Source organism: Mesocricetus auratus, unplaced genomic scaffold (genome assembly GCF_017639785.1).
Source record: "Mesocricetus auratus isolate SY011 unplaced genomic scaffold, BCM_Maur_2.0 Super-Scaffold_100026, whole genome shotgun sequence".
In the NCBI taxonomy this organism is placed as follows: domain Eukaryota; kingdom Metazoa; phylum Chordata; class Mammalia; order Rodentia; family Cricetidae; genus Mesocricetus; species Mesocricetus auratus.
The window spans coordinates 26,368,361-26,392,038 of NW_024429207.1; the positions used below are offsets into that span (position 1 = coordinate 26,368,361).

Consider the following 23,678-nt stretch of genomic DNA (forward strand, 5'->3'; position numbering starts at 1 on the left):
CTTTAAATTTTTGAATTTTGTGGAGTACAGGTTTTCAAAGTATGACCTGATAATTCTCTGGATTTCCTCAGTGTCCATTGTTATGTCCCCTTTTTCATTTCTGATTTTGTTAAATAGCATGCTCTGTCTCTGCCTTTTGGAAAGTTTGCATAAAGGTTTGCCTATCTTGTTGATTTTCTCAAAGAACCAACTCTTCGTTGCATTGATCTTTGTATTGTTTTCCTAGTTTCAACTTTATTGATTTCTGTCCTCAATTTGATTATTTCCTGGTGTCTACTCCTCTGGGGCGAGTTTGCTTGTTATTGTTCTAGACCTTTCAGTTGTGCTGTTAATTCTCTACTGTGACTATTTTCCAGTTTCTTCATGTGGGCACTTAGTGCTATGAACTTCCCTCTTAGCACTGCATTCAAAGTGTCTCATAAGTGTAGGTATGTTGTGTTGTCATTCTCATTGACTTCTAGGAAGTCATTAATTTCTTTTTTATTTCTTTTTTGATCCAGGAATGGTACAGTTGTGCATTGTTCCATTTCAATGTGTTTGTAGGGTTTCTGCAATTTGTGTTGTTGAATTCTAACTTTAAACCATGGTGATCTGATAGAATACAGAGTGTTATTCCAATTTTGTTTATCTGTTGAGGTTTGCTATGTTGCCAAGTATGCGGTCGATTTTAGAGAAGGTTCCATGTAATGCTGAGAAGAAGGTATATTCTTTTGTGTTTGGATGGAATGTTCTATAGATGTCTGTTAATCCCAGTTGGGTCATAACTTCTGATAATTCCTGTTTCTTTGTTAAGTTTCTGTCTGGTGGTCCTGTCTAGTAGTGAGAGTGGGGTGTTGAAGTCTCCCACTATAAGTGTGTGAGGTTTTATATGTGATTGGAGTTTTAGTAATGTTTCTTTTATGAATATGGATGCCTTTGTACTTGGGGGCATAGATGGTCAGAATTGAGACTTCATCTTGGTTGATTTCTCCTGTGATGAATATGAAATGACCTCCTTCATCTCTTTTTTTCTTTTGTCTCTGACATAATATTCTTTTTTTTTCTTTTATATCATTTTTTATTTTAATTTTAAATAGCTTGTTTTACATGTCAATCCCAGTTCCCTCTCCCTCCCCTCTTCCTGCACTCCCCTTCCCCCTCCCTCCCATGCTATTGCCAAATCCTTCCACATAGGGGATATCTAGAGTCTGTCATTTTACTCTTGGTAGGGTCAAGGCACTCCCCTAAGAGTCCAGGCTGAGAGAGCATCTCTCTTTGTGCTATAGGCACATGAAGACAGTTTGTATACCAGGGATAGACACTGATCCACATCTCAGGGCCCCATAGGTTGCCCAGGCCTTCTCACTGACACTCACATTTGGGGGGGTCCAGATCAGTCCCATGCTGGCCTCCCCACTGTCGGTCTGGGATCCAAGAGCACTCCCCTGTTCAGATCAGCTGTCTCTGCTGGTTTTGCCAGCCCATTCTTTGCCAATTTGCTCGTCACTCCTCTCTCTCTGTCACTGGGTTCCTTGGGTTCAGTTCAGAGATTAGTTGTGTGTTTGCCTCTGCTTCCATCAGTCACAGGATGAAGGCTCCCGGATGGTTATAGACATCAAGTTCATTATCAGGAATGGGCATTCGAGGTGGTCCCTCCACTATTGCTTAGCTTGCCAAATGATGTTATACCTTTGGATCCCTCGAGGTCGCTCTGGTGCCTGATCTGTCTTCGATCCTATGATTCCCTCTTCCCCCTATTCTACCCCCACCCCCTCAACTTCCTGTTCCCCCATGACCAACTCCCTTCCTCTTTACCCCCTCTATTCTTCCCGGGTCCCACTCCCCCCGACCCCTCGCCATGTTCCCCATCCATTCAGAGGATCTTGTCTCCATCCTCTTCTCTTGGGTACTATGCATATATGCATATCTTTTAGGTTCTTTCCTGTTTCCCAGACTCTCTATCTGTGGAAGTGCAGACTGGCACTATCCTGATCCATATCTAAAATCCATATATGAGTGAGTACATACCATGTTTGTCTTTTTGCGACTGGGTTACCTCACTCAGGATGGTTTCTTCCAGTGCTATCCATTTCCCTGTGAATTTCAAGATTCCATTGTTTTTTTTCTGCTGAGTAATACTCCATTGTGTAAATGTACCACATTTTCTCTATCCACTGTTCAGTTGAGGGGCATCTAGGTTGCTTCCAGGTTCTGGCTATTACAAATAATGCTGCTATGAACATAGTGGAGCAGATGCCCTTGTTGTATGAACCTGCCTCATTTGGATAAATGCCTAAGAGTGGAATTGCTGGGTCTAGTGGTAGATTAATTCCCATTTTCCTGAGGAATTTCCATACTGATTTCCAAAGAGGCTGTATGAGTCGGCATTCCCACCAGCAGTGGAGGAGTGTTCCTCTCTCTCCACATCCTCTCCAGCATAAATTGTCTTCGGTGTTTTTGATTCTAGCCATTCTGACAGGAGTAAGATGGTATCTCAGAGTTGTTTTGATTTGCATTTCCCTGATGGCTAAGGATGTTGAGCACTTTCTTAAGTGTCTCTTGGCCATTTTAGCCTCCTCTACTGAGAATTCTCTATTTAGCTCTGTACCCCACCTTTCAAGTGGATCCTTTGGTGTTTTGGAGACTTGTTTCTTGAGTTCTTTGTAAATTTTGGAGATTAGCCCTCTGTCAGATGTAGGGTTAGTGAATATCTTTTCCCATTCTGTGGCCTGCCTTTTTGTCTTTTTGACTGTGTCCTTTGCCTTACAGAAGCTTTTTAGTTTCAGGAGGTCCCATTTGTTAATTGTCGATCTCAGTGCCTGTGCCACTGGTGTTATGTTTAGGAAGTGGTCTCCTGTACCAACTCGTTGAAGAGTATCTCCCACTTTCTCTTCTAAAAGTTTCAGTGTGGCTGGATTTATGTTGAGATCTTTGATCCATTTGGACTTAAGTTTTGTACAAGTCGATAAACATGGATCTATCTGCAGTCTTCTGCATACCAGTACCCAGTTATGCCAGCACCATTTGTTGAAGATGCTTTCTTTTTTCCACTGTACAGTTTTAGCTTCTTTGTCAAAAATCAGGTGTTCATAGGTGTGTGGGTTAAAATTAGGGCTTTCGATTCGGTTCCATTGGTCTACCTGCCTATTTTTGTGCCAATACCAAGCTGTTTTCAGGACTATAGCTCTATAATAGAGCTTAAAGTCAGGTATGGTGATGCCTCCTGAAGTTCCTTTATTGTATAGGGATGTTTTGGCTATCCTGGGCCTTTTGTTTTTCCATATAAAGTTCATTAATGTTCTTTCCAGGTCCTTGAAGAATTGTGATGGAATTTTGATAGGGATTGCATTGAATCTATAGACTGCTTTTGGCAAGATTGCCATTTTTATTATGTTGATCTTACCAATCCAAGAGCATGGGAGATCTTTCCATTTTCTGGTATCTTCTTTGATTTCTTTCTTCAAAGACACAAAGTTCTTGATATACAGGTCTTTCACTTCCTTGGTTAACATTATCCCCAGATATTTGATGCTGTTTTTGGCTATTGTAAAAGGTGATGTTTCTCTGATTTCTTTCTCAGTCACTTCATCATCTGTATATAATAGGGCCACTGATTTTTTTGAGTTTACCTTGTATCCTGCCACATTGCTGAAGGTGTTTATCAGCTCTAGGAGTAACCTTGCGGAGTTTTTTGGGTCACTTATGTAAACTATCATATCATCTGCAAATAGTGAAAGTTTGACTTCTTCTTTTCCTATTTGTATCCCCTTTATCTCCTTTTGTTGTCTTATTGCTGTAGCTAGAACTTCAAGTACAATATTGAAGAGATATGGAGAGAGTGGACAGCCTTGTCTTGTTCCTGATTTTAGAGGAATTGCTTTGAGTTTCTCTCCATTTAGTTTGATGTTAGCTGTTGGTTTACTGTATATTGCTTTTATTATATTCAGGTACGTTCCTGTTATCCCTGATCTCTCTCGGACCTTTATCATGAAGGGGTGCTGGATTTTGTCAAAGGCTTTTTCAGCATCTAGTGAGATGATCATGTGGTTTTTCTTTTGCAGTTTGTTAATATGGTGGATTACATTGATAGATTTTCTAATGTTGAACCATCCCTGCATTCCTGGAATGAAGCCTACTTGATCATGGTGGATGATTTTTCTGATGTGTTCTTGAATCCGGTTTGCGAGTATTTTATTGAGTATTTTTGCATCAATGTTCATGAGGGAAATTGGTCTATAGTTCTCTTTCTTAGTTGTGTCTTTGTGTGGCTTGGGTATCAAGGTAATTGTAGCCTCGTAAAAAGAGTTTGGCAGTGAGCCTCCTGCTTCTATTGTGTGGAATACTTTGAGGAGTATTGGAATGAGCTCTTCTTTGAATTTCTGGTAGAATTCTGCACTGAAGCCATCTGGGCCTGGGCTTTTTTTGTTTGGGAGACTTTTGATGACTGCTTCTATTTCATTAGGGGTTATAGGTCTGTTTAGATTATTTATCTGTTCTTGATTTAGTTTTGGCAAGTGATATCTATCCAGGAAATTGTCCATTTCCTTTAAATTTTCAAATTTTGTGGAGTACAGATTTTCAAAGTATGCCCTGATGATTCTCTTGATTTCCTCAGAGTCCGTTGTTATGTCCCCTTTTTCATCCCTGATTTTGTTAATTAGCATGTTCTCTCTCTGTCTTTTGGTTAGTTTGGACAGAGGTTTGTCTATTTTGTTGATTTTCTCAAAGAACCAACTCTTTGTTTCATTGATTCTTCTCAGTGTTTTCCTGGTTTCTACTTGATTGATTTCAGCCCTCAATTTGATTATTTCCTGGCGTCTGCTCCTTCTGGGGGAGTTTGCTTCTTTTTGTTCTAGAACATTCAGCTGTGCTATTAATTCTCTAGTATGACTGTTCTCCAGTTTTTTCATGTGGGCACTTAGTGCTATAAACTTTCCTCTCAGCACTGCTTTCAAAGTGTCCCATAAGTTTGTGTATGTTGTGTCTTCATTCTCATTGAAATCGAGGAAGTCTTTAATTTCTTTATTTGTTCCTTTACCCAGGGATGGTGCAATTGTGCATTGTTCAATCTCCATGAGTTTGTAGGGTTTCTGCGATTTGTGTTATTGTTGAATTCTAATGTTAATGCATGGTGGTCTGATAAGATGCAGGGGGTTATTCCAATTTTTTTGTATCTGTGGAGATTTGCTATGTTTCCTATTATGTGGTCAATTTTAGAGAAGGTTCCATGTGGTGCCGAGAAGAAGGTATATCCCTTTGTATTTGGATGGAGTGTTCTATAGATGTCTGCTAAACCCAGTTGGGTCATAACTTCTATTAATTCTTTTGTTTCTTTGTTAAGTTTCTGTCTGGAGGTCCTGTCTAGCGGTGAGAGCGGGGTGTTGAAGTCTCCTACTATTAGTGTGTGAGATTTTATGTGCATTTTGAGCTTTAGTAATGTTTCTTTCACGAATGTAGGTGCCTTTGTATTTGGGGCGTAGATGTTTAAAATCGAGATTTCATCTTGATGTATTTTTCCTTTGATGAATATGAAGTGCCCTTCTTCATCTCTTTTGATTGATTTTAATTTGAAGTCTAATTTGTTAGATAATAGGATTGCTACGCCTGCTTGTTTCTTGGGGCCGTTTGATTGGAAGATCTTTTCCCAGCCCTTTACTCTGAGATAACGTCTGTCTTTGGTGTTGAGATGTGTTTCTTGTATGCAGCAGAAGGAAGGGTTCTGTCTTCGTATCCATTCTGCTAGTCTGTGTCTTTTTATAGGCAAGTTGAGGCCGTTGACATTGAGGGATATTAATGACCATTGATTGGTGATCCTTGTTTGCGCTTGATTTATTGTTAGTGAAGTTATTTTGTGTAGTTTCTCCTCCCTTTTTCTTTTGGTGTTTTGTAAAGTATGATTATATATTGCCTGTGTGTTTGTGAATGTAGTTATCTTCCTTGGCTCTAGGTTTTCCTTCTAGCATTTTCTGTAGAGCTGGATTCATGGATACGTATTGTTTAAATCTGGCTTTGTCATGGAATATTTTGTTTTCTCCATCAATGGTAATTGAGAGCTTTGCTGGATATAGTAGTCTGGGCTGGCATCCTTGTTCCCTTAGCGTTTGTAGGACATCTGACCAGGATCTTCTGGCTTTCATCGTTTCCATTGAGAAGTCAGGTGTAATTCGGATAGGTCTGCCTTTGTATGTTACTTGGCCTTTTTCTTTAGCTGCTCTTAATATTTTCTCTTTACTCTGTAGGTTTGATGTTTTGATTATTATATGGCGAGGTGACTTCTTTTTCTGGTCAAGCCTATGTGGTCTTCTGTAAGATTCTTGTACTTTCATAGGCATATCTTTCTTTAGGTTAGGGAAGTTTTCTTCTATGATTTTGTTGAATATGTTTTCTGTACCTTTAAGTTGAAGTTCTTCACCTTCTTCTATACCTATTATTCTCAGGTTTGGCTTCTTCACGGTGTCCCATATTTCCTGGATATTTTGTGTTAAGGATTTGTTGGTTTTGAGATTTTCTCTGGTTGACGACTCTATATCCTCTAATGAGTCTTCAACACCTGAGATTCTCTCTTCTATCTCTTGTATTCTATTGGTGATACTTGCATCTGTAGTTCCAGACCTTTTACCGAGCTTTTCTATTTCCAGCATCCCTTCATTCTGTGTTTTCATTATCGTTTCTATTTCAGCTTTCAATCCTTCAACTGTTTGAGCTGTTTCCTTAATTTTCTTGGTTGTTTTTTCTTGGTGCTCTTTAGATTCTTTGAGAGATTTGTTTATTTCTTGAATTTTTCCCCCATTTCATGGATTTTTTTGTTTGTTTTTTCTTCTATTTCTTTAAGGGATTTCCTCGTTTCTTCTTTGAGGGTCTCCATCATCTTCATGAAATAATTTTTAAGGTCTGTCTCCTCTTCTTCATCTATGTAGTGCTTTTCAGGTCTTGCTGGTGTTGGATCCCTGGATTCTGGTGGGGTCATGTTGGTGTTTCTATTGCTGGGTGATCTCTTATTCTGTCTTCTTCCCATCTCTTCTTCCAGTGGGTGCTGGTGGGGTCTTTCCGTCTCCACTGGTCTCCTTCCTTACTGCAGCTGAAGCTAAAGCTGGGCTCGCTGGGTTGTGGTCTTGGAGGGGCTGATCTCTTTCCTGAAGCTGGGCTCGCTGGGTTGGGGTCTTGGAGGGGCTGATCTCTTTCCTGAGGCTGGGCTCGCTGGGTTGGGGTCTTGGAGGGGCTGATCTCTTTCCTGTGTGGGCGGCTCTTCTGGAAGCTGGGAGTGGCCCCGAAGATGGAGGGGGATGGGTGATGGGCGGGAGGTCCCCGCTGGAGACCCGATCTCACCTGAAGCTGGGCTCGCTGGGTTGGGGTCTTGGAGGGGCTGATCTCTTTCCTGTGTGGGCGGCTCTTCTGGATGCCGGGAGCAGCCCAGAAGATCGCGGGGGGTGATGGGCGGGAGGTCCCCTCTGGAGACCCAATCTCACCTGAAGCTGGGCTTGCTGGGTTGGGGTCTTGGAGGGGCTGATCTCTTTCCTGTGTGGGCGGCTCTTCTGGAAGCCAGGAGCGGCCCCGAAGATGGAGGGGGATGGGTGATGGGCGGGAGGTCCCCGCTGGAGACCCAATCTCACCTGAAGCTGGGCTCGCTGGGTTGGGGTCTTGGAGGGGCTGATCTCTTTCCTGTGTGGGCGGGTCTTCTGGAAGCCGGGAGTGCCGCGAAGATGGAGGGGGATGGGTGATGGGCGGGAGGTCCCCGCTGGAGACCCAATCTCACCTGAAGCTGGGCTTGCTGGGTTGGGGTCTTGGAGGGGCTGATCTCTTTCCTGTGTGGGCGGCTCTTCTGGAAGCCGGGAGCGGCCCCGAAGATGGAGGGGGATGGGTGATGGGCGGGAGGTCCCCGCTGGAGACCCAATCTCACCTGAAGCTGGGCTCGCTGGGTTGGGGTCTTGGAGGGGCTGATCTCTTTCCTGTGTGGGCGGCTCTTCTGGATGCCGGGAGCAGCCCAGAAGATCGCGGGGGGTGATGGGCGGGAGGTCCCCTCTGGAGACCCAATCTCACCTGAAGCTGGGCTTGCTGGGTTGGGGTCTTGGAGGGGCTGATCTCTTTCCTGTGTGGGCGGCTCTTCTGGAAGCCAGGAGCGGCCCCGAAGATGGAGGGGGATGGGTGATGGGCGGGAGGTCCCCGCTGGAGACCCAATCTCACCTGAAGCTGGGCTCGCTGGGTTGGGGTCTTGGAGGGGCTGATCTCTTTCCTGTGTGGGCGGCTCTTCTGGATGCCGGGAGCAGCCCAGAAGATCGCGGGGGGTGGGGTGGGTGATGGGCGGGAGGTCCCCTCTGGAGACCCAATCTCACCTGAAGCTGGACTCCCTCCTCCTTCATCTCTTTTGATTGATTTTAGTTTAAAGTTTAATTTGTTAGATATTAGGATTCCTACTCCCACTTGTTTCTTGGGTTTGTTTGATTAGAAAATCTTTTTCCAACCCTTAACTCTGAGGTAATGTCTGTCTTTGAAGCTGAGTTATGTTTCTTGTATGCAGCAGAAGGATGGATTCTGTCTTCGAATCCATTCTGTTAGCCTGTGTCTTTTTATGGGAGAGTTAAGACCATTAATATTGAGGGATATTATTGACCATTGATTGCTCATTCTTGTTTGTTTTAGAATGGATGTTGTTGTTGGAATTGTATGTGGATTTCCATCTTTGATGATGAGGTGTGTTTCTTGTATGCCGTAGACAGATAGATTCTGTCTTTGTATCCATTCTGTTAGTCTATGTCTTTTGGTGCTTGGTATTGTGGGATTATCTTTTGCCAATGTTTTTGTGAGTGTAGATATCTACCTTGGGTTGGAGTTTTCTTTTCATTACTCTCTGTAAGGCTGGATTTATGGATATGTATTATTTAAATCTGGTTTTATCATGGAATATCTTGTTTTCTCCATCTATAGTGATTGAAAGCTTTGCTGGGAATAGTAGTTTGGGCTGGCATCCATGTTCCTTTAGCATTTGTAGGACATCTATCCAGGACCTTCTGGCTTTCAGGGTTTCCATAGAGAAGTCTGGTGTAATTCTGATAGGTCTGCCTTTATATGTTGCTTGGCCCTTTTGCTTTGCTGCTCTTAATATTTTTCTTTATTCTGTAAGTTTGGTGTTTTGATTATTATGTGGCGAGGGGACTTCTTTTTGTGGTTAAGTCTATTCGGTGTTCTGTAAGCTTCTTGTACTTTCATAGGCACATCCTTCTTTAGGTTGGGGAAGCTTTCTTCTATGATTTTGTTGAATATGTTTTCTGTACCCTTGAGCAGTCTTTCTTCACCTTATTCTATACCTATTCTTCTTAGGTTTGGCCTTTTCATGGTGTCCTATATTACTGAGTGATCCCATGTTGACTGCTGATCCATTTTCCTTTTCAGGTCTTCCCATGTGTTTTGTAATAAGTTTCCCATATGACGTTACTGCAATTGAACTGCCATTCATGCTATCTTCTTCATTGTTCTCAATGGACACAGTTACACCCTTTTTTCTAGAAGCTCATAGCATAGCTATATTTACCTTTTTTAAGTGACAAATGATAATAACTAAGGAGTATGAGATAGAGGATCCTTTAAGATTTTTTATTTAAGCTTTCAGAATTCTCTGTATGAAACAGTATAACGTAACAGGAAGTTTATACTTGGATTCCTTTCTCACAAATTCTCATGATTTCAGTGCCTCTTCAGTCATCATCCATCTGCCCCCTCCATTCCTCTCAGTTGTTTGTTTTAATTTGTAGCAGAATTGATAAGTATTCAACAATTGCAAACTATGGTATAAGCATTTCTATGTTTTGAAATTGATTTAACTAAAATATTTTCACTCTACCAGACTAGTTTCCAATACTAACAGTGGTCCTTGTTCCCTGGAGTGAAAGTACACACACATGCATACACACACACACACACACACACACACACACACACACACACATACACGTATACTCATATGCACACACACACTCGAAAGCCACTTGTGCATGAGTGTATGCATGCTAGTGTGTGTGTGCACACGTGCAAGCACCTGTGTGTGTGTGTGTGTGTGTGTGTGTGTGTGTGTATGTGTGTATGCTGGCCTGTATGGGTGACATGGCCTGTGTGAGAGCCTGATGTTGACACTGGCATGGTTTCCCCTATTGCTTCTCTACCTTATTTATTTGGTCTCTGTTTCTCCATGCAAAACTTGCTATTTCAGCTAGACTGATTGGTGCCTGAACCTTGGAATTTTCCTGTCTGGCTCCTGTCACTGCACTAGGATTACTGGTGCACACTGACATGCCTATCTTTTTTTTTTTTAAACCACATGCATATTTTATTTATAGATGCATACATGGATACATACTAAAACATTGAAAGCTGAGCTTAACAGAATTTTGCAGCTCAACTTTATAGTAAGAACTGGAAATGAACATTTTATTTATTTTTTTTTATTTTCCAGTTTAAATTTAGATAAGAAACGAGGTTGCTTCACAAGTCAGTTCCAGGTCCCTCTCCCATTCCGTCCCCTCCTCCCGTGCCCTCCCCCCAACCACCCCCCCCTTATCCCCTCATTTCCCCAGGGAGGGTGAGGCCCTCCATGGGGGTGTCCATAGTCTGTCATTTCATATAGGGCAGGGCCTAGACCCTTCCCCAAGAGTTCAGGGTGAGAGTGCACCTCACATTGTTGGATGGGAGTCCAAAGTCCGTGTGTATACTTGGGATGGGTACTGATCTGCTGCCCAAGGCTCAATAGATTCCCTAGGCCTCCTCACTGACACCCAAATTCAGGGGGTATTGATCAGTCCCATGCTGGATTCCCAGGCTGATGCCTGGGTTTCAAGAGTTAACCTTTGTCTAGTCAGCTGTTTCTGGGGGTTAAACCAGCCCAGTCTTAATCCCTTTGATTACCAGTCCTCCCTCTCTGTTACTGGCTTTCTTGAGTTCAGCTCAGTACTTAACCAAGGGAGTCTGCCTCTTCTTCGATCAGCCACTAAATGAAGTTTCTGTTTCCCAGACTCTCTGGCCATAGGATTGTAGGCTGGCACTCCCCAGATCTATGTCTAAAATCCATATATGAGAGAGTACATGCCATGTTTCTCTTTTTGTGACTGGGTTACCTCACTCAGGATGGTTTCTTCTAGTGTCATCCATTTGCCTGTGAATCTCATGATTCCATTATTTTTTTCTGCTGAATAGTACTCCATTGTGTAGATGTACCACATTTTGTCTATCCACTCTTCGGTTGAGGGACATCTAGGTTGCTTCCAAGTTCTGGCTATTACAAATAAAGCTGCTATGAACATAGTGGAACAGACATCTTTGTTGTATGAATGGGCATCTTTTGGATATATGCCTAAGAGTGTATTTGCTGGGTCTTGTGGTAGGTTTATTCCCATTTTTCTGAGGAATCTCCATACTGATTTCCAAAGTGGCTGAACCAGTTGGCACTCCCACCAGCAATGGAGGAGTGTCCCCCTTTCACCACATCCTCTCCAGCATAAATTGTCGTTGGTGTTTTTGATTTTAGCCATTCTGACAGGAGTGAGATGGTATCTCAGAGTTGTTTTGATTTGCATTTCCCATATGGCTAAGGATGTTGAGCACTTTCTCAAGTGCCTCTCAGCCATTTTAGACTCCTCTATTGAAAACTCTCTATTTAGTTCTGCAGCCCACTTTTTAATAGGGTCCTTTGGTGTTTTGGAGACTTTCTTCTTGAGTTCTTTGTAAATTTTGGAAATCAACCCTCTGTCAGATGTGGGATTAGTGAATATTTTTTCCCATTCTGTGGGCTGCCTTTTTGTCTTGCTGACTGTGTCCTTTGCCTTACAGAAGCTTCTCAGTTTCAGGAGGTCCCATTTATTAATTGTTGATCTCACTGTCTGTGCTACTGGTGTTATGTTCAGGAAGCTGTCTCCTGTACCAATTCGTTCAAGGGTACCACCCACTTTCTCTTCTAAGAGGTTCAGTGTGGCTGGATTTATGTTGAGGTCTTTGATCCATTTGGACTTAAGTTTTGTGCATGGCGATAAACATGGATCGATCTGCATTCTTCTACATGCCAGTCTCCAATTATGCCAGCACCATTTGTTGAAGATGCTTTCTTTATTCCATTGTATATTTTTAGCTTCTTTGTCAAAGATCAGATGTTTGTACGTGTGTGGGTTAATACCCGGGTTTTCAATTCGATTCCATTGGTCTACCTGTCTATTTTTGTGCCAATACCAAGCTGTTTTCAGGACTATAGCTCTATAATAGAGCTTGAGGTCAGGGATGGTGATGCCTCCAGACGTTGCCTTGTTGAACAGGGTTGTTTTGGCTATCCTGGGTCTTTTGTTTTTCCATACAAAATTGATTATTGTTCTTTCAAGGTCTGTGAAGAATTGTGCTGGGATTTTAATGGGGATTGCATTGAATCTGTAGATTGCTTTTGACATGCCTATCTTTTATGTGAGTTCTGGAAATATGAACTCTTTTTTTTTCAAATTTTTTTATTATTTTAATTTTAAATAGCTTGTTTTACATGTCAATCCCAGTTCCCTCTCCCTCCTCTCCTCCCGCAGCCCCCCATCCTCCCACCCTATTGCCAATTCCTTCCTCATAGGGGATATCTAGAGTCTGTCATTTCACTCAGGGTAGGGTTCAGGCACTTCCATAAGAGTCCAGGCAGAGAGAACAACCCTCTTTGTGTTATGGACACACGATGTCTGTTAGTATTCGAGGGATAAACACTGATTCACTGCTCAGGACCCCATAGGTAGCCCAGGCCTCCTTACTGACTCTCACATTCAGGGGGTCTGGATCAGTCCCATGCTGGCCTCCCAGCTGTCGGTCTGGGGTCCAAGAGCTCTCCCCTGTTCGGATCAGCTGTCTCTGCTGGATTTGCCAGCCCATTCTTTGCCAATTTGCTCATCGCTCCTCTCTCTCTGTCGCTGGGTTCCTTGGGTTCTGTTCAGTGTTTAACTGTGGGTGTTTGCCTCTGCTTCCATCAGTCACTGGATGAAGGCTCCAGGATGGTTATAGACATCAAGTTAATTATCAGGAATGGTCATTCGAGGTGGTCTCTACACTATTGCTTAGCTTGCTAATTGGTGTCATCCCTTTAGATCACTAGAGGTCACAATGGTGCCTGATCTGTCTTCTAACCTATGATTCCCTCTTCCCCCTATCCTACTCGCCCAGTCAACCTTCCTGTTCTCCCACGACCTACTCTCTCTTCTACTTCTCCCCCTCTCTATTTCCCAGGTCCCCCACCCCCACCCCTTGCTGTGTTCCCCATCTGTTCAGAGGATCTTGCCTCATTTCTCTTCTCTTGGGTACAATGCATATCTTTTAGGTTCTTTCCTGTTTCTCAGACTCTCTGTCAGTGGAAGTGCAGACTGGCACTCTCCTGATCCATGTCTAAAATCCATATATGAGTGAGTACATACCATGTTTGTCTTTTTGTGACTGGGTTACCTCACTCAGGATGGTTTCTTCCAGTGCTATCCATTTACCTGCAAATTTCGAGATTCCATTGTTTTTTTCTGCTAAGTAATACTCCATTGTGTAAATGTACCACATTTTCTCTATCCACTGTTCAGTTGAGGGGCATCTAGGTTGCTTCTAGGTTCTGGCTATTACAAATAATGCTGCTATGAACATAGTGGAGCAGATGCCCTTGTTGTATGAATTTGCCTCTTTTGGATATATGCCTAAGAGTGGAATTGCTGGGTCTTGTGGTAGATTGATTCCCATTTTCCTGAGGAATCTCCATACAGCTTTCCAAAGTGGCTGTACGAGTTGGCACTCCCACCAGCAGTGGAGGAGTGTTCCCCTCTCTCCACATCCTCTCCAGCATAAATTGTCTTCGGTGTTTTTAATTTTAGCCATTCTGACAGGAGTAAGATGGTATCTCAGAGTTGTTTTGATTTGCATTTCCCTAATGGCTAAGGATGTTGAGCACTTTCTTGAGTGTCTCTTGGCCATTTTAGTCTCCTCTATTGAGAATTCTCTGTTTAGTTCTGTACCCCATCTTTTAATTGGATCCTTTGGTGTTTTTGAGACTTGCTTCTTGAGTTCTTTGTACATTTTGGAGATTAGCTCTCTGTCAGATGTGGGGTTAGTGAATATCTTTTCCCATTCTGTGGACTGCCTTTTTTGTCTTGTTGACTGTGTCCTTTGCCTTACAGAAGCTTTTTAGTTTCATGAGATCCCATTTGTTAACTGTCAATCTCAGTGTCTGTGCCACTGGTGTTATGTTCAGCAAGTGGTCCCCCATACCAACTCGTTGAAGAGTATCTCCCACTTTCTCTTCTAAAAGTTTCAGTGTGGCTGGATTTATGTTGAGATCTTTGATCCATTTGGACTTAAGTTTGTACAAGTCGATAAACATGGATCTATCTGCAGTCTTCTGCATACCAGTACCCAGTTATGCCAACACCATTTATCGAAGATGCTTTCTTTTTTCCATTGTGTAGTTTTAGCTTCTTTGACAAAAATCAAGTGTTCATAGGTGTGTGGGTTAAAATCAGGGTTTTCAATTCGGTTCCATTGGTCTACCTGCCTATTTTTGTGCCAATACCAAGCTGTTTTCAGGACTATAGCTCTATAATAGAGCTTGAAGTCAGGTATGGTGATGCCTCCTGAAGTTCCTTTATTGTATAGGGTTGTTTTGGTTATCCTGGGCCTTTTGTTTTTCCCTATAGAGTTGATTAATGTTCTTTCCAGGTCTGTGAAGAATTGTGCCGGAATTTTGATAGGGATTGCATTGAATCTGTAGACTGCTTTTGGCAAGATTGACATTTTTATTATGTTGATCTTACCAATCCAAGAGCATGGGAGATCTTTCCATTTTCTGGTATCCCGTTTGATTTCTTTCTTTAAAGACTCAAAATTCTTGATATACAGGTCTTTTACTTCCTTGGTTAACATTATCCCCAGATATTTGATGCTTTTTATGGCTATTATAAAGGGGGAGGTTTCTCTGATTCCTTTCTCAGTGACTTCATCGATTGTAGGAGTTCCCTTGAGGAGTTTTTTGGGTCACGTATATAAACTATCATATCATCTGCAAATAGTGAAAGCTTGACTTCTTCTTTTCCTATTTGTATCTCCTTGATCTCCTTTTGTTGTCTTATTGCTGTAGCTAGAACTTCAAGTACAATATTGAAGAGATATGGAGAGAGTGGGCAATCTTGTCTTGTTCCTGATTTTAGAGGAACTGCGTTGTGTTTCTCTCCATTTAGTTTGATGTCAGCTGTTGGTTTACTATATATTGCTTTTATTATATTCAGGTATGTTCCTGTTATCCCTGATCTCTCTAGGACCTTTATCATGAAGGGGTGCTGGATTTTGTCAAAGGCTTTTTCAGCATCTAGTGAGATGATCATGTGGTTTTTCTTTTGCAGTTTGTTAATATGGTGGATTACATTGATAGATTTTCTAATGTTGAACCATCCCTGCATTCCTGGGATGAAGCCTACTTGATCATGGTGGATGATTTTTCTGATGTGTTCTTGAATCCAGTTTGCTAGTATTTTATTGAGTATTTTTGCATTGATGTTCATGATGGAAATTGGTCTATAGTTTTCTTTCTTAGTTGTGTCTTTGTGTGGCTTGGGTATCAAGGTAATTGTAGCCTCGTAAAAAGAGTTTGGCAGTGAGCCTCCTGCTTCTATTGGGTGGAATACTTTGAGGAGTATTGGGATTAACTCTTCTTTGAATTTCTGGTAGAATTCTGCACTGAAGCCATCTGGGCCTGGGCTTTTTTTTTTTTTTTGTTTGGGAGACTTTTGATGACTGCTTCTATTTCATTAGGGGTTATAGGTCTGTTTAGATTGTTTATCTGTTCTTGATTTAGTTTTGGCAAGTGATATCTATCCAGGAAATTTTCCATTTCCTTTAAGTTTTCAAATTTTGTGGAGTACAGATTTTCAAAGTATACCCTGATGATTCTCTGGATTTCCTCAGAGTCCGTTGTTATGTCCCCTTTTTCATTTCTGATTTTGTTAATTAGCATGCTCTCTCTCTGTCTTTTGGTTAGTTTGGACAGAGGTTTGTCTATTTTGTTGATTTTCTCAAAGAACCAACTCTTTGTTTCATTGATTCTTCTCAATGTTCTCCTGGTTTCTACTTGATTGATTTCAGCCCTCAATTTGATTATTTCCTGGCGTCTGCTCCTCCTGGGTGAGTTTGCTTCTTTTTGTTCTAGAACGTTCAGCTGTGCTATTAATTCTCTAGTATGACTGTTCTCCAGTTTCTTCATGTGGGCACTTAATGCTATGAAATTTCCTCTCAGCACTGCTTTCAAAGTGTCCCATAGGTTTGCATATGTTTTGTCTTCATTCTTATTGAATTCCAGGAAGTCTTTAATTTCTTTTTTTATTTTTTCCTTTACCCAGGGATGGTGCAATTGTGCATTGTTCAATTTCCATGAGTTTGTAGGGTTTCTGTGATTTGTGTTATTGTTGAATTCTAATTTTAATGCATGGTGGTCTGATAAGATACAGGGGGTTATTCCAATTTTTTTGTATCTGTGGAGATTTGCTATGTTTCCTATTACGTGGTCAATTTTAAAGAAGGTTCCATGTGGCGCAGAGAAGAAAGTATATCCCTTTGTGTTTGGGTGGAATGTTCTATAGATGTCTGTTAAACCCAGTTGGGTCATGACTTCTATTAGTTCTTTTGTTTCTTTGTTAAGTTTCTGTCTGGAGGTCCTGTCTAGTGGTGAGAGCGGAGTGTTGAAGTCTCCTACTATTAGTGTGTGAGATTTTATGTGCATTTTGAGCTTTAGTAATGTTTCTTTCACAAATGTAGGTGCCTTTGTATTTGGGGTGTAGATGTTTAAAATTGAGACTTCATCTTGATGGACTTTTCCTTTGATGAATATGAAATGTCCTTCTTCATCTCTTTTGATTGATTTTAATTTGAATTCTAGTTTGTTAGATATTAGGATTGCTATACCCGCTTGTTTCTTGGGTCCGTTTGATTGGAAAATCTTTTCCCAACCCTTTACTCTGAGATACTGTCTGTCTTTGATGTTGAGATATGTTTTTTGTATGCAGCAGAAGGATCGTTTCTGTCTTCATATCCATTCTGCTAGTCTGTGTCTTTTTATAGGCAAATTGAGGCATTGACATTGAGGGATATCAATGACCATTGATTGATGATTCTTGTTTGTGCTTGATTTATTAGTAGTGAAGTTATTTTGTGTAGTTTCTCCTCCCTTTTTCTTTTGGTGTTATGTAAAGTGGGATTATATATTGCCTGTGTCTTTGTGAGTGTAGTTATCTTCCTTGGATCTAGGTTTTCCCTCTAGCACTTTCTGTAGAGCTGGATTCATGGATACGTATTGTTTAAATCTGGCTTTGTCATGGAATATTTTGTTTTCTCCATCTATGGTAATTTAAAGCTTTGCTGGATATAGTAGTCTGGGCTGGCATCCTTGTTCTCTTAGCGTTTGTAGGACATCTGTCCAAGATCTTCTGGCTTTCATCGTTTCCATTGAGAAGTCAGGTGTAATTCGGATAGGTCTGCCTTTATATGTTACTTGGCCTTTTTCTTTAGCTGCTCTTAATATTTTCTCTTTATTCTGTAGGTTTGATGTTTTGATTATTATATGGCGAGGTGACTTCTTTTTTTGGTCCAGCCTATTTGGTGTTCTGTAAGATTCTTGTATTTTCATAGGCATATCCTTCTTTAGGTTAGGGAAGTTTTCTTCTATGAGTTTGTTGAATATGTTTTCTGTACCTTTGAGCTGTATTTTTTTGCCTTCTTCTATACCTATTATTCTCAGGTTTGGCTTCTTCATGGTGTCCCATATTTCCTGGATATGTTGTGTTAGGGATTTATTGGCTTTGAGATTTTCTTTGGTTGACGACTGTATATCCTCTAACGAGTCTTCAACACCTGAGATTCTCTCTTCTATCTCTTGTATTCTATTGGTGATACTTGCATCTGTAATTCCTGATTGTTTACCCAGCTTTTCTATTTCCAGCATCCCCTCGTTCTGTGTTTTCTGTATTGTTTCTATTTCAGCTTTCAATCCTTCAACTGTTTGAGTTGTTTCCTTCATTTGTTTGGTTGTTTTTCTTGGTACTCTTTAGATACTTTGAGAGATTTGTTTATTTCTTCAATTTTTTCCCCCATTTCATGGACTTTTTGTTTGTTTTTTCCTCTACTTCTTTAAGGGATTTCCTTGTTTCTTCTTTGAGGGTCTCTATCATCTTCATAAAATGATTTTTAAGGTCTGTCTCCTCTGCTTCATCTATGTAGTGCTTTTCAGGTCTTGCTGGCGTTGGTTCCCTAGATTCTGGTGGAGTCATGTTGGTCTTTTGATTGCTGAATGAGCTCTTATTCTGTCTTCTTCCCATCTGTTCTTCTAGTGGGTGCTGGTGGGGTCTTTCTGTCTCTCCACTGGTCTCCTTCCTTCCTGAAGCTCAAGCTGGGATCGCTGGAGTTTGGGGCCTGACTGGGGTCTCTGGAGTTTGGGGCCTGAAAGGGCTGATGTCTTTCCTTTGTGGGCAGGTCTTCTGGATGCCAGGAATGGCCCTGGAAGATTGAGGGGATGGGTGTCAGATGGAGGATGGGGAGTGTCCTCCCAGAGACCCAAGCTCCAGAATATGAACTCTTAGGCTGACTCCAAGTCACATTTTTGTTATGTCATTCTTTATATGTCTTTGTGTTATCTCTTGTTTTTATTCAAACATTCAATTTATTTTTAAGTGAATAGCACAGTAACATATACTAAGAGATTAAAAAACACTAATGAACCAAAAGAACACATCAATACTGTTTTGAAATACTTGTGAACACAGTGTTGTTATACATAATTTTTTCTATTAGTTTTTACCAGCAGAGCATGTATGTAGACCCCCAAAACATACAAAATGTGATATACCTGAAGTGTGCAATGGGAGCTCAGGATTATGTCCATCTGATTTAAAAGTACTTGATGGGCTCGTCTGCAGAGACGGTGGGTCTATCTGTTATAATGGAGACTGTCCTGACATGAATAAGCGCTGTGAGACAATATATGGAAAAGGTAAATTTTTTTTGTTACATTTAAATCAGTGACTCTCACTATTTCTTTTCACATTGCTAGAAAACAGGAATCATTAAATAGATTTCAATTTTTATTTAATATTAATATGTTTTTAATGTATTTTTTTACTGAAATGTAAATGTCACCTTGATAATTTGATATCTGTATAAATGATTATATATTTGCCATAAGCAAGCTAATTAAAAATATATATTATCATAGGCCCTGTTTCTCTTTTAGCTTTAAATAAAATATTAAGATCTAAGATCTTAGCAAATTTCAAGTGTACAAGAGATTATTGTTTGCTATTGTTATACTGTTGTATTTAGATCTTTTGAGCTGGACCATTTTATACAAATCAACCTCTTGAATCTCTTGACAGACATCTCTTTCCCCCCTTATCGCAGTCCCTAAAAACTACCATTTCATACTATCCTTCTGTGAATTTGACAGTTTCAGATTTCACATAGAGTGAGATGACACAGTTCTTACTTCTGTACCTGGCTCATTTCACTTAGCACAATGTCTTGTAGATTCATTCTTGTGACAAATAACTTCATCTTTACTATAACTGAATCTATCTATCTATCTATCTATCTATCTATCTATCTATCTATCTATCTATCACCTATCCATATCTATCTTTTTTCCGTTTTTTTTTTTTTTTGCTTTTTTTTTTTTTGGTTTTTCGAGACAGGGTTTCTCTGTGGCTTTGGAGGCTGTCCTGGAACTAGCTCTTACAGACCCAACCTGGTCTCGAACTCACAGAGATCCGCCTGCTTCTACTTCCCAAGTGCTGGGATTAAAGGTGTATGCCACCAATGCCCGGCTGCTATGGTTTCTTAATGGCTAGCTCTGACTTAATTATTAACCCATAATTACTAATATATATTTTTATAAGGTCTTATCTTACTGAGAATGCCAGTATTGTGCCTTCTCCTCCCAGGATCACATGGCGACTCTCTACTCTTGACTACATTTCCCAGAATCCTCCTCGACTCCTAATCCCACCTATCTTGCTTCCCTTTTGGTCAATAGTGCTTTATTTGTCAACCAATATGACAATATATACACAAAAGGACTTCCCCTATCATATACCTACATCTTAGGCATTTGAACTAGACTCACAGAAAACCAGCCAACTTCCTAGTGAAGTTGTAGATTTTTGTGTGTTTGTCCTCTAGATCCTGAGTAGGAACTTGCTCTATGCAAGAGACTTATTTCAACATACATAGATTGATATGAAGAGATGGGAAAGACTTTTTTATTACACAATGATAAAGAAGTCAGTTAGTCAAGAAGACATAAATCTATGCGCAGTTGGTGTCAGAATACCTAAACATATACATCAAGTATGGGAAGGGAGATAGATTGCAATACAGAAAGTGTAGGGGAAATTAGTTAATCACGATGCACAAGATGATTATTCTGACAGATAATCAATTAGAAAATTGTTGGTTGCTTTTCTGGATTACTATGAAGAAAAACCCCTATCTGTCTATGCAAAATTTCCCTTTTGTTTCCTCTACAAGGTCTTTGAATGCTGTTGGATTACTGACCCCTTAGTTGAGCTACAAGAGACAACCTAAAATGACTATGAGTAAGGTGAAACTGCATTGGGAAAGTTATCTGGAAAGATCACAAAAGAGTTTATTTCAAATATTATGCTTAAAAAATATACCTAGGGCTGGAGAGATGGCTCAGCCATTAAAGGCTAGGCTTGTAATCAAAAATAAAAAGCCCTCTATAGTTTCTAGTAGAACAGATATAGTTCATATTTGACATCCAGGTTTTGATTGCCAAATTCATATAAAAGATAAATGGACATGGTTGAAGTCCAACCAGTGGTTAGTGCCAGTTGACTATGTATGGTCCTTATTAATTATGTAAATACTTACTTAGCATCTTAATTTGGTGAGATAGCCTTCTTCCTTTGAAAATATAGACAAGAATTAGGTGAGAACAACAGTGCTGAGGCCAGAGAGATTCCTGTTCTTACAGAGCTTAAATTCCAGTGAAGTGGGGCATCAGACAATAAAAAAATATGGATAGACAAATAAAAATGAATAAAATAAAAAGGCATAATGATATGAGTTATGTTAACAAAAATAGACAAGTTATCAAATAGTGCAAAACCATAGGCAGGATGATAGGACCAAGTCCTATCTGCAATGCCCAGATGTGCTTGTTTGAGAAAATGAAACTTCAGAAAAAAATGGGAACAGTGAGAAGGCATGGCTTGGAAAGAGCATTCCAAGGAGAGAAATATAGTCAATGTTTTAGTACTTTCTGGAGTGTGGGCACAGTACAGGATATGAAGATTGGAAAACAGGTATTTCTGATAGTCTTGGGAACACCAGCTATAAATTTACCTTTATTGCTGCTTAATAACTAATTTTGCTACAGAGTGGTGTCTCAGTTCTCAAGACTGTAAGAAATAGTGTTTTCCCATGTTTGTGACACACATATTGAGACTTGCTGACCTAAGTCCTGGTGGGTGTATGACTGAAAAGTAGTCTATCAGGATCAGAATTATTATTAATTTTGTTTTGTTTTTGTGTGTAGTGATAAATGTGTTGAAATATGTAACTATGGTTTTGGTTTAATAAAGATCATTGTAGTTGTATTTTAGTAGTAGACAGTATGGGTGGGAACCACTGGAAAATAACATGGTAGAGAAGATGAGATGTGACCACACTTAGGCTGTGTTTATGAGGTTTTGTCAAGAAGACTCCAGTTAGGAGATGGAGGCAGACAGTTATGGGGAAGTAGACTCAAGGCTATGTCTAAGTTTGGCCTCATCATTCAACTGACTAATGGTATAAAATAAAAGCATGTAGGGCTAAAGTAGGGTTTGGTTTGAGATATTAGGTTGAAATGCCTATTAGTCAAGACAAGATCAGTTCTATGCCAGGTAGGAAAGCTAACATTTCTGTGGGCTCTTTTTCTCAGCTAGTGTGGAATGAACTGTGTTTAATTATCTCTGATAGTTGTCAGGGGAGGCAATGTCAAGCCCTTTACTGCTCCATGACACTTCTTGAAGCATTACCTCATTGTTTACAGCAATAACCTAATATTTTATTTTATTTACTTATAAATAAGAATACAATATTTTATTACCCTAGTCCCCTCTATCAAAAGCAATCTATTAAAATGCATCTGTTATATTTGGTTGTATTTCATAGAGCTTAATAATGTAGTACGGAGAATTGAAATACAGTATCTTGTTCCTGAATAGGTGACTTCTATTATTACTTAGGAGACTTGGTAAATGCCTCAGATTTAAGGCAAAGTTTACCTGATGACTTCACATTTGCAAAATTCTTTCCTTTTAATATCTCAGTCTCACTGTGGGGAACTAAGTTTGATTAAAAGTGAGTCTTTAATACTAATGACAAAGGGTGTCTAAGACATACTCTCCCTACTAGCTTCATTTCCAGTGACTGTGATGAAATACCCTGACTAAAGCAACTTGGGGGAGAAAGAGTTTCTGGTTCCAGGTTCTAGTCCATCATTTCAGGAGAGTGTGAGTTGGTTGAGATAGCTTGTCACAGTACATCTACTGTCAAAGGCAGAGAGAATGAATGATGCATGGATTGCTTGTGCTTAACCCTGTTTCTGTACTTATACAGTTCAGGACTCAAATGTAGGGACTAACACCACCCATGGTGAATTGGGTCTTCCCAAATCAAACCTCACAAAGACATGCCCACAGACCAGCCTGATCTAGAGAGTCCTTCACAGAGACACTATTCCCATATTATTTTCTATATTGTCAAGTTGACATTAAAACCAACCAGTTTAAACCATCTCCTATTTTCTAGCACCTCCTATAAATGCCCCTAAGTTGCAAATCTGTCAGTGGATTAATCCCCTGATTAGAGAAGATACTTATGATGCCGTTACTCTTCCATGATTTCATACAGTCCCCAAGACGAAGCCTTTAGCAATCAGACATTTGGGAAGACTTACCTCCTAAGAAATGGCGCCTTTTGTTGCTTTCTTTGATGAAGCCCTCTCTTCTACACACACTTCTATAACTCTTGCTTCTCTTGTATTCTATATTATGGAAGTGAATACAATGTAGCAAAACAGCATTAACTATAGTCATGAACACCTTTCTCTTCCTTCTTTCTCTGTCCTTATAACTTACTAGGAAACCTTTTGAGTTAGGTAATAATAGATACAGAGGTAAAGGAAATAAGGTGTATGAGGATATGTCGGAACATAATATATATGCATATATATATTAATCTAAATATGTTTCTAATTTTGATAGGTTCACGGAATGCTCCATTTTCCTGCTATGAAGAAATTCAGAGTCAAACTGATAGGTTTGGCAATTGTGGTAAAGACAATCAAAACAGATATATATTCTGCGGATGGAGGTGTGCCACACAAAATGACGACACTCTCTATGTTTTATATTTTCTATTTAGCTTTTCTCTTTAGTATATACCATGAATTCCAGTTATTTCAAGTAGCCCATTTGCATAGCAGTGAGTGGAAGCCTGAACAAAGATCCAGGCCTAGACATTGTTCTGCTACAAGATAACATACAAAGTATTTATTTGTAGGTGATGATTTGGCCCCTAAATCCAATCTGAAACTTATACTCACAATGCTGCAGAGCCTTTACCTCCAAAGTTAATGTTTTTCTTGCTTATAAAAATGATCCCTTTGACTACATGTG

The 23,678-nt window shown here is 40.3% G+C and overlaps 1 protein-coding gene across 2 annotated transcripts in view; it reads left to right on the top strand.

Annotated features, from left to right (window-relative positions):
• Positions 1–23,678, top strand: part of LOC101838551 (disintegrin and metalloproteinase domain-containing protein 32) — a 100,270-nt gene that overhangs the window by 55,711 nt on the left and 20,881 nt on the right. For both annotated transcript variants that reach the window (XM_040731905.1, XM_040731906.1), the window contains exons 14-15: positions 18,787–18,985; positions 23,265–23,373. In XM_040731905.1, coding sequence (XP_040587839.1) covers positions 18,787–18,985; positions 23,265–23,373 — 308 coding nt within the window. The remainder of the gene's footprint in view (positions 1–18,786; positions 18,986–23,264; positions 23,374–23,678) is intronic.